The sequence below is a fragment of the Eschscholzia californica genome, unplaced genomic scaffold, assembly GCF_041429995.1.
Source record: "Eschscholzia californica isolate CP2 unplaced genomic scaffold, dmEscCali1.0.p SCAF_6, whole genome shotgun sequence".
NCBI classification, from domain to species: domain Eukaryota; kingdom Viridiplantae; phylum Streptophyta; class Magnoliopsida; order Ranunculales; family Papaveraceae; genus Eschscholzia; species Eschscholzia californica.
In genome coordinates, this window is record NW_028238483.1 from 42,951,069 (window position 1) to 42,965,351 (window position 14,283).

The following is a 14,283-nucleotide window of genomic DNA, read 5'->3' on the forward strand; positions in this document are numbered from 1 at the left end:
TGATGAGGATACCAATTTATGTTAGATATAAATATAGCATCAAAGTTGAATATTTTGTAATGATTATGGTAAAGTGGAAAAAACATTGATGATTCATTGGTAATAAGTTACAATTTTCCATGTAAAGTTGAAACTTAGAATTTGGACAAGTTTAAGGAAAACAAAAATGTTAAGTTGTTTGTCATTATGCTCTCAATTGTATTTGGCACTAAGCAAACCCTAAAATGGAATTGGAAAATAAAACAAGTGATATAAAAAAGGAAAAGTAAATCAATAACATTTGTAATTTGATTATGAGAAAATTATAGGTTCTAATTAGACCACGTTTTTTATTGTTCAAGTTTATCTCAACTCCTTTGTGTCTCTATAAATTAAGTACCTTGTTTTTTTTTTTGTTGAGATAATTAAGTACCTTGTTGTTCTTCATTTGTTGTTGCTTAAATCTCTCTCTCAACTCTCTCTCTCCCTTTTGTTTTATCTCTAGGGGCTTAGGGTTTTGCTATGGCTCTTAATAGTGAGGGGCTTAGAGTTCTGCTAGTCGAGGATGACAAGACATGTATGTTTCTCACTGAAACAATGCTCAAAAAGTTTAAGTATGAAGGTATATTTTCTGTTAAAATAATTCTGATTTTTAAGAGTCATTATTTGTTTTTTCTTTTTTACATTTTTATTGTTTGTTTTGATATTGCTTTCACTTGATTTTTTGTTATGGGATTATTCAGTGATGGAAGTAGATATTTCTATTATGTGAGGCTAGCTTATATAGGTCTTTTGATGGATTTTTGACTGATCTAGACGATCTAATATAAGCTGCAAATGCTTAAGCTTTTGATATCAACGAGTAAGCTAGATCTGGTACAACATGAATTAATCTATTAATAGTTATGTCACTTTCATCATTTTCACAAAAGCATAATTTAATTTTATTTTAATATTTCTAATGGAACTTATATTTTATTATTTTTATTATCACCAATTTCTATTTTATTCGAGTCATAATTTTGTCCTTATATTGTCAAAAAAAAATCAATGTTTTGTTAGAGAGATTTTTAATCAGATCGGGCACATATACTAGATGTCTTATACATAATCTATTTCTCTCAAGAGTTTGAGCTTTTTTGTTTCATTCTTTTATAAATTAAGTCATTGTTTTGAATCTAAAATGTGTGATTTACATAAGATTATCTCATAATTGCCTCTAGTAATCTTTGAGATCTTGCTCATCATAACAAAATATATATGACTTTATTTGGGTCATAAATTTTTAGATTTGAGTTTCAATATAAATAATTCCATGACTTAGAAGTCGAAATCAGACATCATTGGTTGATGCCTTGAGTTAAATAATCTATCCTACTGTATATATTTACGGGATATTGTAGAATATCACAACAACAATTGTATCCCGTAAAAACCAAGAAATTGTTATTTGTTCCGAGTTGCGACTCGAACAAAACAAATAGAAATTAAACTCATAATTATAATTTTTAATAAATAAAAAATGAGACAAATGCCTTTTTCTTTTGTTTGAACAAGTATGGAATTTGTTTTGTCATTGATTATTGATATTATTGTTGTTTGTATTTTTCAGTGGTGGCGCATCGAAATCCAATTGAGGCTTTAAAAGAACTTAGAGAGAAGAATGGTGAGTTTGACATAGTCCTCACTGACATTCACATGCCAGCCATGAATGGACTTGATCTCCTTGACGAGATTAAAAAAGACTATATCAAGTTGCCCGTCGTTTGTAAGTATTCTTTTCATTAATTACAATTTTTTTCTCCTATAACTATGTTTCGGAAAAATATCACTCTGCCCGTCTACTATCCTAGTCGAATTTTGACCAGATATGTGTTTGGACAAGATTTAAAGAGATAAAGTTAATATTTTCTCTTTAGGGTCCGTTTGATACGTGTGAAAATAGATGAGTAAGAAAACAGTCATTTTCTGATGGGAAAGAGAACATATTCTTTCACATTAGAAATTCAAGTTATAGTGTTTAGTAAGGTTATGGGAAATTATGTGGTGCCTTTAAAAAGCAATGAAATTATTGGACTTCTTTGAGGTGCCTTTGGGAAGTCCAATTCATATCTTCAAATCGATTTACTTAGAGAGAGAAAGAGTTGCATAAGACCTAAAAACCTTATCACTGCATGATTGATAAACCCTATCCTCTTCTTCTAATTCTTCAAATCGATTCAGATCTATTTCTTCAAATTCTTCGAACCCTAATCTCTTCTTCTTCTTATTCTTCAAATCCTATTCTCTTCCAATTCTTCTTCTTCAAATCGATTCATAAACCTAATCACTGCATGATTCATAAGCCCTAATCACTGCATGATTCATAAGCCCTAATCACTGCATGATTCGTGATTCATAAACCACATCCAAGAACAAAAACATTCAAGTCAAATACAAATTCGGATCTATAAACAAGTATCAAAATAACTGGATTTAAACCATTGAAGAAATAAGGGTGGGGTTTTCATTGCTTTTTATTAGTTCATAAACCATTGAAGAAATTAGGGTTTTTTAGTTCATAATCGATTCAGATTCAAGTCAAACCTAATTGATTCAGATTCATAAACCATTGAAGAAATTAGGGTTCTTTCAGTTCTAAATAACTGAGGATTTATAGAGATTAGGGTAGGGTTTTCTGGTTTGAACAAATTAGGGGATTATTACTATGTGGCAGAGATTCCTGGTTTGTGTTTCATCTTCTCTTTTATTCAAAATACTAAATAGATTTGATAAAAAGCTTTATTGAGATACATAAATTTGCTGGACAGAGATGAGAGCGAATGAGAAAGAAATCCTTAGGAGAGAGAAGAGTCTGATTGTGAGAGGAAGAAATGGAAAGAGTTTAGACAGGGGAGAATTACTGAAACCCCCCAACTCTGATAATGCCTTTACTGAAACCCCCCACTTTAATTAGTAATTACTGAAACCCCCCAACTTCGTTATATTTAACTTTGATATTTTCAATATTACTTTCTTGCCCTCTTACGTTTTACCCCCACTTCTGATAATGTGTTTACTGAAACCCCCCACTTTTATCAGTAATTACTGAAACCCCCCACCATTCCTATTTTTACAACCCACATATCAGATTATACTGCCACCATTTGGAGGAAAGTCGAACGAAACGGAACATTTCATTTGTAAGATTTGAACAGGAGTTGAATAAACCGTCATATAATCAACCATCCATCATATAATCGTACTGAGCATTATAGCAAAATTTGCATTTTTCATTGTTGGGACTCCTTATACCGGAAATGTTGATACATGGTTCAACTTCAACCCCTATTGTTCAGAGGATTAGCAGCAACTTACCAGTGAAGAACTAGAGAAACAATATCAATAGAAGTAACTTCTGACTCAAACTATGAAGGTTTAACTCGACCTGGACAGTTAAGAGGTATCACATAAACAGTGCATGTAAATGAAAAGCACTCAAAACTTTATTGAAAGATTAAAGTAGGGCATGAGAACTGAGTTTTCTTCAGAACCTCATCAAACATAGTAATGTGAAAGTAAAATTATGGAGTCTTTAATCAAATGAAGAACAGAATCTACTATCAACTAGCAAGAAAAACAAATTTTGCGGACTACTTCATCTCTCCATCACAGATGGTGCAGACAGCTTCATTGCCAAACTTCAGTACCTGTGGGCTAACTTTTCATTCTCTTGGTAGGTCTGCACGTACCTACACGTCAAAAGAAAATTGTTTAAAATGTCAATTCATACAATAACGACATATGTGCCAAAATAGAAGTTGACAGCACCACTCGCAGATGCCCTCTGGTATGGATCTTCCACGGTGGGGTAAAGAAAATGCTTACTTCGTGTATATGCAAAATTGCGAAACGAGCTGAAAATTTATTTTAGATCTTCGTGTTCTGTTCAAATGGGAATAAAAACTAAGATGGTTCCTTGAAAAAGAATGGAGTAATTGCAAAGTCAAAGAGAAAAGGAGAAATAACCACAAACAATACAATATGCAATTGCAACTTGACTTAATACCTGTGTTATGGTATAGTATGAACGATAAAAGAAGGGGGCTACAAACCAAAAATTCAATTCAGATTCGACTAGATAGGTTAGTTAATCCTCTAAACCATATTACAAAAAAAAATGGAAGTCCTTTCCTACTTGAAAATATGCTATTATGAACCAATGATATAGCTGAATATGGCTTACCTATAAACTAAAGTAGGGGGAAGTCAAGTGATATGATTTAACTGTGAAAGACACGATAGTTACTGAAACAAATGGATGAAAAGAAGGAACAGGAAAGTTGGAATCTTTACGTAAAAGAGTAGAGGCCAAGAATAAGTGATCCTGACTGCAAGTTAACCTCACAAGTCTTATCGACTTATCCAATACCGTACATCAAAAACAAACTAATTAAAGAGCTAAATCATCTACTAATGTCTAATGCATCTGGAACCAAATTTCAGACATATCCAACAACATGTTGATGAAGAATTTGAATACAAATGTTGATGAAGTAAAATAATAATAATGAAGTAAGCGCGCCAATGGTCAAAAGCCTTTAAGCAACATCAGGAAGTAAAATAACCATCATTTAACACAATTAGTCCTCAATCACATAAGTAAAATAACCATCATTTCATACCAAAATGGTTTCATTTCATGTTCCCAAATCACAACAGTCAAATACAGAAATGTTCAACCTATCTATCTAATACCAAAATGGTTTCATTTCATGTTCCCAAATCACATAAGCAATATCACAGACTACACTTTCTTTAATTCGAATTTCTAAACTTCTATTTCTGAAATCAAGTTAAGGGAAATTTAGAAATTTTCTTTTTTATTTTAATAGTAGTTGAGAAATTTCTGAAAATCGAGCTCATAAGGGTCCTTTGAATTCTGTGCTTAGAACTACTATTTCGAGTTAAGGGTTATTCGAATTTGTTCTTCTTGATTAGTACATTCGAACCAGCAAAACGAGAAACCCTAGGGAGAGTTCGCGTTACCTATTAGGAGTACAAGAGAGAGAGAGAGAGAGAGAGAGAGAGAGAGAGAGAACCCATTACTGAAACCCTAGTTCGAGTTCGAATGGAGAGAGAGAGAGAGAGGGAGCATACCTGGTAGGGGTTGTTAACGTGAGGTTCTTGTCGTTAGAGATAGATGCTGGTTGGTGGAAATTACCGAGTTGGTTTGATGGAGCAACCTTCTTGATTTCTTCGTCTGGTTGGTTTCAGTAAGGGAGGAGAGGGTTTTGGGACGATTTGGGTGGGTAAGGGAGAAGATAATAAAATATGATATAAGCGCCTCACCTTTGACTCGAAGGCGCCTCATTTTTCAAATCTGATTAATAGGTGCGATTTAGTAAAGGGAGAATTCGGTAATTTCCCTCCCACTAACGGTTGAATTCCGTTAAATCAAACGAAGTTGGGGGGTTTCAGTAATTACTAATTAAAGTGGGGGGTTTCAGTAAAGGCATTATCAGAGTTGGGGGTTTCAGTAATTCTCCCGTTTAGACAGAGAAAGTCTCGAGGAGAGAGAGCGCAACATTGAGTGGGTGAGAAATCTGTTTTCCCACCTTTTGAGTGGGAAAAAATATCAAGCCTTTTGCCCACTTTTTTTTACCACGAGAATTCGACTTTCCCATGTTTTGTTCCAATCAAACAGTGGAAAATCGATTTTCTTACCCACTTTACAAGTGTATCAAACAGACCCTTAGACTCTGATCGGCTACATACCTTGACCAAGATTCAGTCGAGATGGTGCTAGGGAAGAACATCGAATTGTTTTAATCAGTAGAAATCCTAGACATACAAACTTATACTTACACATGTTTGTAGCGTTCTTCTAATGGTTGGATCTTAGGTTAAGGTTTTTGTCGCCGTGATATTTTAAAAAGGTAATGCAATCCAATGGCTCTCGTTCAACCATTGTAAGGGCTGAATGTGTATAGATCTTGTTAGGTCTGTAAATCACTCCATATTTGTGCAAACTTCTCATATGGCCATAGTGTTGCACACTGGTCCGACACTGAAACTTCTCATACTAATTTCCGTACTTTTCGTACCTACGTACAAGTCTAACTTAACAAAAGAAACTATTTTTTGGCTTGCAAGGATTTCCATTTTGCGATAGTATAATTACAACTATAATTTCGATAAGTTTGATGGTCCAGAAAGGGTATATTAATCGAGCGAAAAGAGAATATTATTAGTGAATCTGCATAAATGTAACACAATATATTAACACGTACGAACTTGAGTTTTTTTTTTTTGAATAAAATTGAATTTTGACCTAATAAACTTGAATTTTGAATGCAGTGATGTCTGCAGATGGAGAAAGAGATGTCATAATCGATGGAATAAATCGTGGAGCTGCTTTATATTTCATGAAGCCATTAGGCATGAGGCAAATTAAAAACCTATGGCAACACACAATTGAAGTTGTGGACCCTAATGAAGTGATTGAAAGTCTCGAAAATGCGTTAACTTTGGAAGATGAGGATTCATCACAAGAAGGGGTAACAGATGAAGAAGAGGATGACAGTGGGTCGACGAATGATGAAGTGAATTTGGAGGGGAAAGAAAATGATGACCAGGAAAACGAAGAGAGCGTCGATGAAACAGAAGAACAAAAAGACGATGAAACAGCTGCACAAAAGAAGCAAAGAATGATGTGGACTCCTGAGCTTCATAACAAGTTCTTGGATGCCATTGAAAGCATTGGCGAAGAACGTAAGAGTTAAGACCCACTCACAAACACACACATATTTATTTATTTTTTTAAACGTATTAACTTGACATATACAAACTTATATAGGAGACGTTATAGCTACGAATATTACATTTCGTAATATTCTAAAATGCCCGATATGATCGGGCTCTAAGTTCAGTCTAAACCCGTGAACTTCGTAAGACGACCCCTTAGGTCTTCTTCCTATGTAGATCTTGTAGGTGTATCGGTGATCCCGAAGAAGGGGTAGTGGTTACTTTACGACAGAAAACCTCATTTGTTGAACTAGTTTTCAGGGCAAGAGATGGCCAATTCCACTTTGGGCAGGCCAAGACCACACTCACATTATGTGTATGATATAATATGAGAAATTTTAAATGCACTCACCATTTTAGTAGAAAATATAAATGTATAGTATCAACATTTCCCATATAGTTTTCTAACCCTAATCAAAATATTATGCATTTATTTATTTATTTATCGTTTCGTTTATTTACATACGTTTATCAGATGTTGTGCCCAAACGAATCTTGGAGGTCATGAATGTTCCTGGACTTACTAGAGAAAATGTGGCTAGTCATTTACAGGTTTGTTTCTTTTCATATTTTTTTTCGTTTGTTGGCATTTCAATTATCACAAAATAATGAATTTTCATGTTTAAGATTAGTTGAGGAAAGAATATGTCGTAGATTTTCAGGCAATATTAGAATATTTCCACTTCTAGCAATCCTGAGTTATTATGAGCATTTGACCAATTGGGGATTGTACTTTTGCAGAAATATCGAATTTATGTGAATAAACTCAAGGAGGAAGACAGAAACATCGAAAGAAGTCGTGTGCGATCTATGGCTCAGTCGGCCCTTGGTACTCCTGCATTTGCTTCCAACTATCCTACAGCACTACCTAATATCCAACAAGCACTTCCCCAATTCTCTCAGCCAGCTCAAAATGTTCAATCATCAATACTAAGAGATGAATACTTCCAAGGTTTATTTTTCTCATGTTTTTTTTTGTTCTTTCATTCTTGTAATTTTGGTACTGTTAATTAGGGGTGAGTAACGGTTGGTTGCTCTGATCATTGAGTCGGACAAGTCACATCTGCGAACTTTCTGTAGGTGTAAACCTGGCTAAGTCTGTGAGTCGTCCTGAGACGACTCTGGTGCCAACTTGAATTTAGACAAGCTTCATTGACACTAAACTTCTTAGTACTTCTACTTCTGCTACTAATACTTTACTAATATTACAGGAAGTGAAGTTGTGCCACCTTTGGACCAACCTAATAGCACCAACAACTTCCGCCGGCATGAATCTTCTCGAGCCGCTGCCGATGGAGAGACTCAATCCTTGAACAATGCTGTCCTTCAAGGGATTCACAATCTGACAAGCGACGTGCCAACTATGCAGCAAACAGTTCCTCAACAAAACGACAATGGATCATCATATGACGATCTGAGTTATCAATTGCAGCAGCTCAGCTCAATTAACACCAACAACTTCGATGGGAGTAGCAGGATGATCAACCCTAATCCGAATTCGTCTGGGTCACTTTATACTGGACCTATGCCTGGTGACCAGTCGTCGAACATTCCAAATACCAACATCAACTATATCGACAGACATGTTTCAGCTAGGGTTGGAGGCGTAAGAGAACCTCAAGTTGTTAGTGCTCCTCATGAAACTCCTGTCTTCAGTTCAGATTTTACTAGTCAAAATGAAGGTTATGGTGATGGGTTTTCCGATTCAAACCAATTCTTCCAACTACCACCATTCAACAATGTAGCCACTCAGCCACTAAGTAGCAATCATTCGCTACCACCACTGCCTGAATCAATGCCACCTCTACCATCAATGGTGCCTCTACCTCCACTATCACCCCTACCGCCGCTACCTCAACAACTGGAGGTACCAACTGAACAAAATGGAGATGGTCTACTAGACGAATTATTCAACCTCGAGGGCTTCAACACTAATGCTGGGACAAACTTGCTTCCATTGTTGCTTGATAACGACTTTGACGATACATTGTTCAGGAACCAAGATTTTCCACCACCTTGGTGATCAGGCCAGTATGAAGGTATATACACTTCCCAAATTTTACCTTCAAGTTATGATCTTGGTTTTGGTTTCAGGTTCGAGTTTCTAAATTTTACTAGTTATTTTGAACTGCAGACAGACCGAACTTCAGTATCAACTCAAATGTGGAAGTTTGCTGAGTTCATGGAGGTGTGGTTTTCTTGGTCCAGACTAGTGATAAATTATTTGAGTTTTAAGGTTTTAATTCGTATTTGAATTTGGTTTTGGGTTTGATTCGTACTTTAATTTGGATTTGATGGATTATTTCGTACTTGAATTTGGGTTTGAATTATTTCGTACTTGAATCTTTTTTAGACAATTTAATCTTTATTTAGTTTAGTTTTAAAAGTAGTTTTCGACCCATGTTTCGTGAAATTTTACGAAACATTATAGAATGAAAGAAACTTTTCTAAGATTTTGTCAACAGCCAACAAGTTGTTAGCCCTAAAACAAAACCGACCTACAACCATTAAATTACAGATCACAAATACATCCTGATTCAAAACCAATCAAATTCAATTCCTATTTACATAAACCCTTTGGTGTAACGGATGGACACCCCTCTTAAGACCATGAGGTCGTGGGATCGAGTCTCGGTGGAAGCAGCTGCCATCAAGATTTATCCTATGTAATTTAGGCTATGAATAATGTAATAATTTGTCGGGCTTTAGGCCTCTTCGTTGTCGGGCTTTAGGCCTCTTTCATTCTCAGTTTAAAGTAGGCGGTTATCGTGCTCATTACATCTCCATGATGCATCAATGCCTTGTAACGACTAACGTACACCGTAGTCGAATTCTCAAAAAAAAAAAAAAAAAAAAAAAAAACCCTTCCCCAAATCTATCATCTTCTGATATCCATTTCAATATCTACATTAGTTTCTGAAATGCTAGGTATAGTTTTATCGTCTCTTCGAAGGAGTTCACTAGTATAATTTCCTTGTGTTAGTGATTCAGATGCAATAGGTAATATCCATTGTTGTGAATGTTCATTATTGATAAGTCGAGGGCCATCTATAGATTCGACAATTAGACCAAACCTGGGAGAATGTTTTGGTTCTTGTAGAGGGAGACGGCAAACTGGGCAAGTCGATTGTTTTTCTAGCCAGACATCGATGCAAGCAAGATGAAAGTTGTGCTGACATTTTGGCATTACTCGTAGTATCTCTTTCTCCTCGTATTCTCCTAAACATATCGAACATCTGCAGAAGCATCACAAAGGTCCATAGTTAGAACTTACTCGACTAAGGTTAAACCTTGGTGGGCCATGGTGTAGCCTTGGCATGCTCGGGCAAGGCCTTGCCATAGCACGCTAAGGCCATTCAAATGTGCTAAGGCCATGCAATGGTTGGCCTACACCTTGCCTTGCTCGTGTTCAGCCTTTGTCATGTGTGCATGTTTGGCTAAGGCAACACCATGACTTGCATAGCCAAGGGCTTCCTTTCCTCGGCAATGGCCACTACGCACGCACACACACACACACATATATATATATGTATAAGATACAGATATAAAGATAGAGAACAGAGAGGACATACTGTGCATCTTCTGCATATTGAAAAGTCTCGCGGTTATACTTCACTGAGGGTAGAGAAGCAACATGAACGGGTTCAAGTCCAGTAATCCTATGCTCTGCCTGTCAAGAAATTCTAGAACATAAATAAAACTGATCCGAAGCACGATTACAATCTATGCTGTGACAGAGAAAGAGGACTTGGTCCTTAAGATATTCCATCTTAGTCGTGAATAAGCTTTAGGTCATAAATCATAACTACTCAAAATATACCTGAAATAACTCAAATTATTTACCAACACTAGGAATCATCAAATAGGAAACAGACTAAGAATCTCTCTCCTCCATCTCATCGCCTCTCTCCTCCACATCATGTATCTCGCCACCTCATCATCTTCTCCGATGAAGGTCGCCGGCCGGCCAAATTTTCCGGCGATCTTCAAATTTTTTTTTTTTTTTAATCTTTCTCTAACTAATCTCTCTCATTTTTCTCTCTCTCACTCATTTCTCTCTCTCTCTCTCCCATCTCTCTCTCACTCATTATTTACCAACACTAGGAATCATCAAATAGGAAAATTTGGCCGGCCGGCGACCTTCATCGGAGAAGTTGATGAGGTGGCGAGATACATGATGTGGAGGAGAGAGGCGATGAGATGGAGGAGAGATGAGGTTTTTTAAATTTTTTTTATATGTATTCTATTTTGGCCCTCTAGTTTTTTCTAAAGTAGCTATAAGTTCTTGGAAATTGACCCAAATTTAAAAGGGGGTCAATTTTGAATTTTGAAATCATTCTTATAAGAAGGGTAAATATGGAAACAAAAAGATTAACCATAAAAGATGACTGACGGTGTTAAGAAAAGGGGGTCATATTTGAATTTACGAAAAAAAGGGGGGCCATAAAGGAAGCTGGTTAGTAGGGGGCCATATAGGAATTAACTCTATATATTGATTTGATTGATTACTTGGATTTGAAGGAAATGAAAGAAAATAACACAAATAGGAAATGTGGCTCATCAGCGGCAGCATCACCATGTGCAGCCTGTAAGCTTCTAAGGAGAAGATGTGCACAGGACTGTGTGTTTGCACCATATTTCCCAGCTGATGAACCTCAGAAAATAGATTATTTGTTGCTTTCGATAATTCTTTTATGAAGATAAAATAAATTGAAGCTCTCACAAATTTCTTTTTTGTAGTCTTTATGTGAGGCCCTTTAATCGGTAGCCCAAAGTAAGGTTTAATTTGCTTGTTTGTCCTCGGGACCAGCCATGAAACATGCTAATCTAAATTTGTAGGAGAAAAAAAGATAGATGACATACAATGGTGTGGTTCACATGTATATCACCAGTATGAGATCAAATGGCGAACATGGTATCAATCAACAACCATAGACAGACCTCACTAAATCGATTATAACAACTCTAATAATTGTTTAACGTTAAATTAATAAGATAATAATATTTGGCGCTCAATCTCCATGTAGAGCACTACTTATCTTCTTCGGCCTTATAAATACAGGGACTACATTTTACTCTTATTTTAGTCGCCTTCTTCTAACTTGGTTGCTTACACGATCATTTTCCCTTATTTTAATCTCCATGTACTAATTATATAATGAAAAGATTTTTTGTTTTATTGTATTTGTAAGTTAAGATAGTAATAAAAGAAACAAGTTCAATAATCAACTTAGGGCAAGAGTTCTTATATATAGAAGATACACTGTTCTGTAGATTAATTTTCATAAATTTGAGAAGCAATTAACATCAAATAAACCATGGAAATTTTATTTAAAAGGCTTTCGTTTTTGTTCTTTGTATTGATTGTGATATCTACTCCAAGTATGTACTCAAATATATGCTTCTTCTTTCCGATTTTAGTGTTTGTTGTTTTTGTTTATTTATAAGCTAAGTTAGGGTTGATAATATCTTCTTGTTTGCAGAGATGGTAAATGGTCAACTATGTCTCATACTTGTTGGAGGTCGATGCATGAACCGCGGGCATCACAAAGTCCATTCAAATCAGGTAGAACACGGTCACGGCATGGCCAAAGATGACGTCGGTGACCTCAAAGACGGATTAGGAGTGGGAGGTGGTGGTAAATGATCATATTACACATTATATGCCGACAACCCTTCATTGGGGTGAAAAGAGGTTTGGTTTTCTACCTTACAAGTCAAGGGTTGGAGAAACGCTGAAAATTCAAAAATAGAAAAAACTGATCATATTATATATGCACCACCTATTTGGAGCTTGGGTTTGTAAATTTGTATTTGTAACTCAAAATATAATAGTGATTTCTATTTTGCTATAAATTAATTTTTCGCAAGTGTTACACTAAAATTGTGCAAGGAGTCACGTACATTTAAGAGCTATCCGACATCAAATGTGAAGTATATAAATACTATGATTATATGTCTCTCAACTGGAACTACAAATTTTTCTATAAGAAAAAACATTAACACAAGTCAACATCTGGCAGGTCTATAGACAATTAGACACCCAAAATTGCCATTCAATCCATTAAAGCAACAATTTCTGTGGTGCTTATAAGAATACTAGTGTTCGGAAAAAAGACATGTTTTTCGAGTGATTTGAAAGAAAAATTGTGTTGTTAAGACATAACTTTGTTGAGTAATTATATAATTTTATTTAGTATTTATTGTTCTCTTATTCAATCAATGAGGGAAAATTGTAGTTGACAATGGAAAACCTTGCCCGCCACAAAGTAGATTAAGAGACAACTACAATCCTCTACAGTAGTACCGCTTTAAGTAACAGATGACACTGATAAAAAATGATCTCAAACTCTAAATTTAATTTTAGTAACTGTCTCTTCGTATAATTATAATTTTACAAATGTGTGAACGTAAATTTACATGCCCATTAGAGGCTATAAATCCATTAAATACCTTTCCTCAACATCATTTTTTTTTCCAAATATTTCATAAGTTTCCCAAAAGTTTACAACCATGTCAAGAATTAAAAAAAATTCTGTTGCAAATGTCAAGAATTAATTGATATATAAATGGTAAAATTGAATAACATGGAAGTTCTTTTTGCTAATGATGTGCCAGTGTAAGTTGAGTGTAAGAAAGTAAAATAAGATTAAATGAGGTACAATGACAAAAAGGTAATAATGAGTAATTATGTAGCTTTGTTTAATATTTTTTTACTTTTTTTTTGTTTAATTTATGAGAAAAAAATTATAGTTCGTAAGAGGCTAAGGGCTAAAATACAGTACTCTAAAGTATTGCTTTAAGTATCAAATGGCATAGACAGAAATAATCTCAAACTCTAAATTTTTAGTAACTATCTCTTCGTATAATTATGATTGTACAATTGATTCGTGGACGTAGTTTACATAGTTAAGTGAATTAGACAAGTTGAATCATTTTAAAACAGATAACTCTATTTAGTTTAACGTGCATTAGCCGTTGTAAACAAATTAAATACCTTTCCTAAATACTATTTTTCTCCAAATATTTTAAAAAATTTCTAAACATTATAACTATGTTAAGAATTAATTGATGTTTAAATGGAGAAATTGAATAACATGGAAGTTCTCTTTTCCACTGATGTGCCGATGTAAATAGAGTGTAAGAAAAGTAAGAAATTAAATGAGTTACAATGACATAGGGTAATAATGAAATATAAAAAACTAGGGGTCCAGAAAAAAGTCAAAGAAAAACCGGTTTTTGGAAAACCATGGTCAGTCTCAAAATGGAAAATGAACCCTAACCAGCTCATCATTCCAAATGTCCAATTAGTCTTCACACCATTAAAATTTTAAAATCCACCAATGAGAAAAATGAAAATGAATTGTTTTATTCCAAAAATGACAATCATGTATTAAAAGCTTAAATTTAGTTTATAATTCCAAAAATAACTAACCCTAGTTCTTACCTTTGGATATAGAAAAATAACAGGCTAATTGTTTTGAAATTACAATTTTTCTTTTGTGAATGTTACCTTGT

At 34.8% G+C, this 14,283-nt stretch overlaps 1 protein-coding gene and 1 long non-coding RNA gene across 8 annotated transcripts; one reads left to right on the top strand and one right to left on the bottom strand.

Annotated features, from left to right (window-relative positions):
- The first annotated feature begins 38 nt into the window (after positions 1-38).
- LOC147535240 (two-component response regulator ORR26-like) lies at positions 39-9,151 on the top strand. 7 transcript variants are annotated; one of them, XM_086648676.1, is made up of 7 exons: positions 39-601; positions 1,592-1,747; positions 6,319-6,732; positions 7,241-7,317; positions 7,507-7,717; positions 7,977-8,804; positions 8,900-9,151. In XM_086648676.1, exons 1-6 carry the CDS (start codon positions 502-504, stop codon positions 8,786-8,788), a joined length of 1,770 nt encoding a protein of 589 aa, XP_086504802.1. In that variant the 5' UTR covers positions 39-501; the 3' UTR covers positions 8,789-8,804; positions 8,900-9,151. The 7 variants fall into 7 exon arrangements, with proteins under 7 accessions (XP_086504802.1, XP_086504801.1, XP_086504807.1 ...); XM_086648675.1 differs by having other exon boundaries at positions 398-601; positions 6,319-6,738; XM_086648681.1 differs by lacking the exons at positions 39-601; positions 1,592-1,747 and adding an exon at positions 1,988-2,476.
- LOC147535241 (uncharacterized) lies at positions 3,443-5,407 on the bottom strand. The gene is made up of 2 exons (XR_015227810.1): positions 5,119-5,407; positions 3,443-3,710 (listed from the first exon to the last, which is right to left on the bottom strand). It is a non-coding gene; the product is annotated as an uncharacterized LOC147535241 (long non-coding RNA).
- Positions 9,152-14,283: the final 5,132 nt, after the last annotated feature.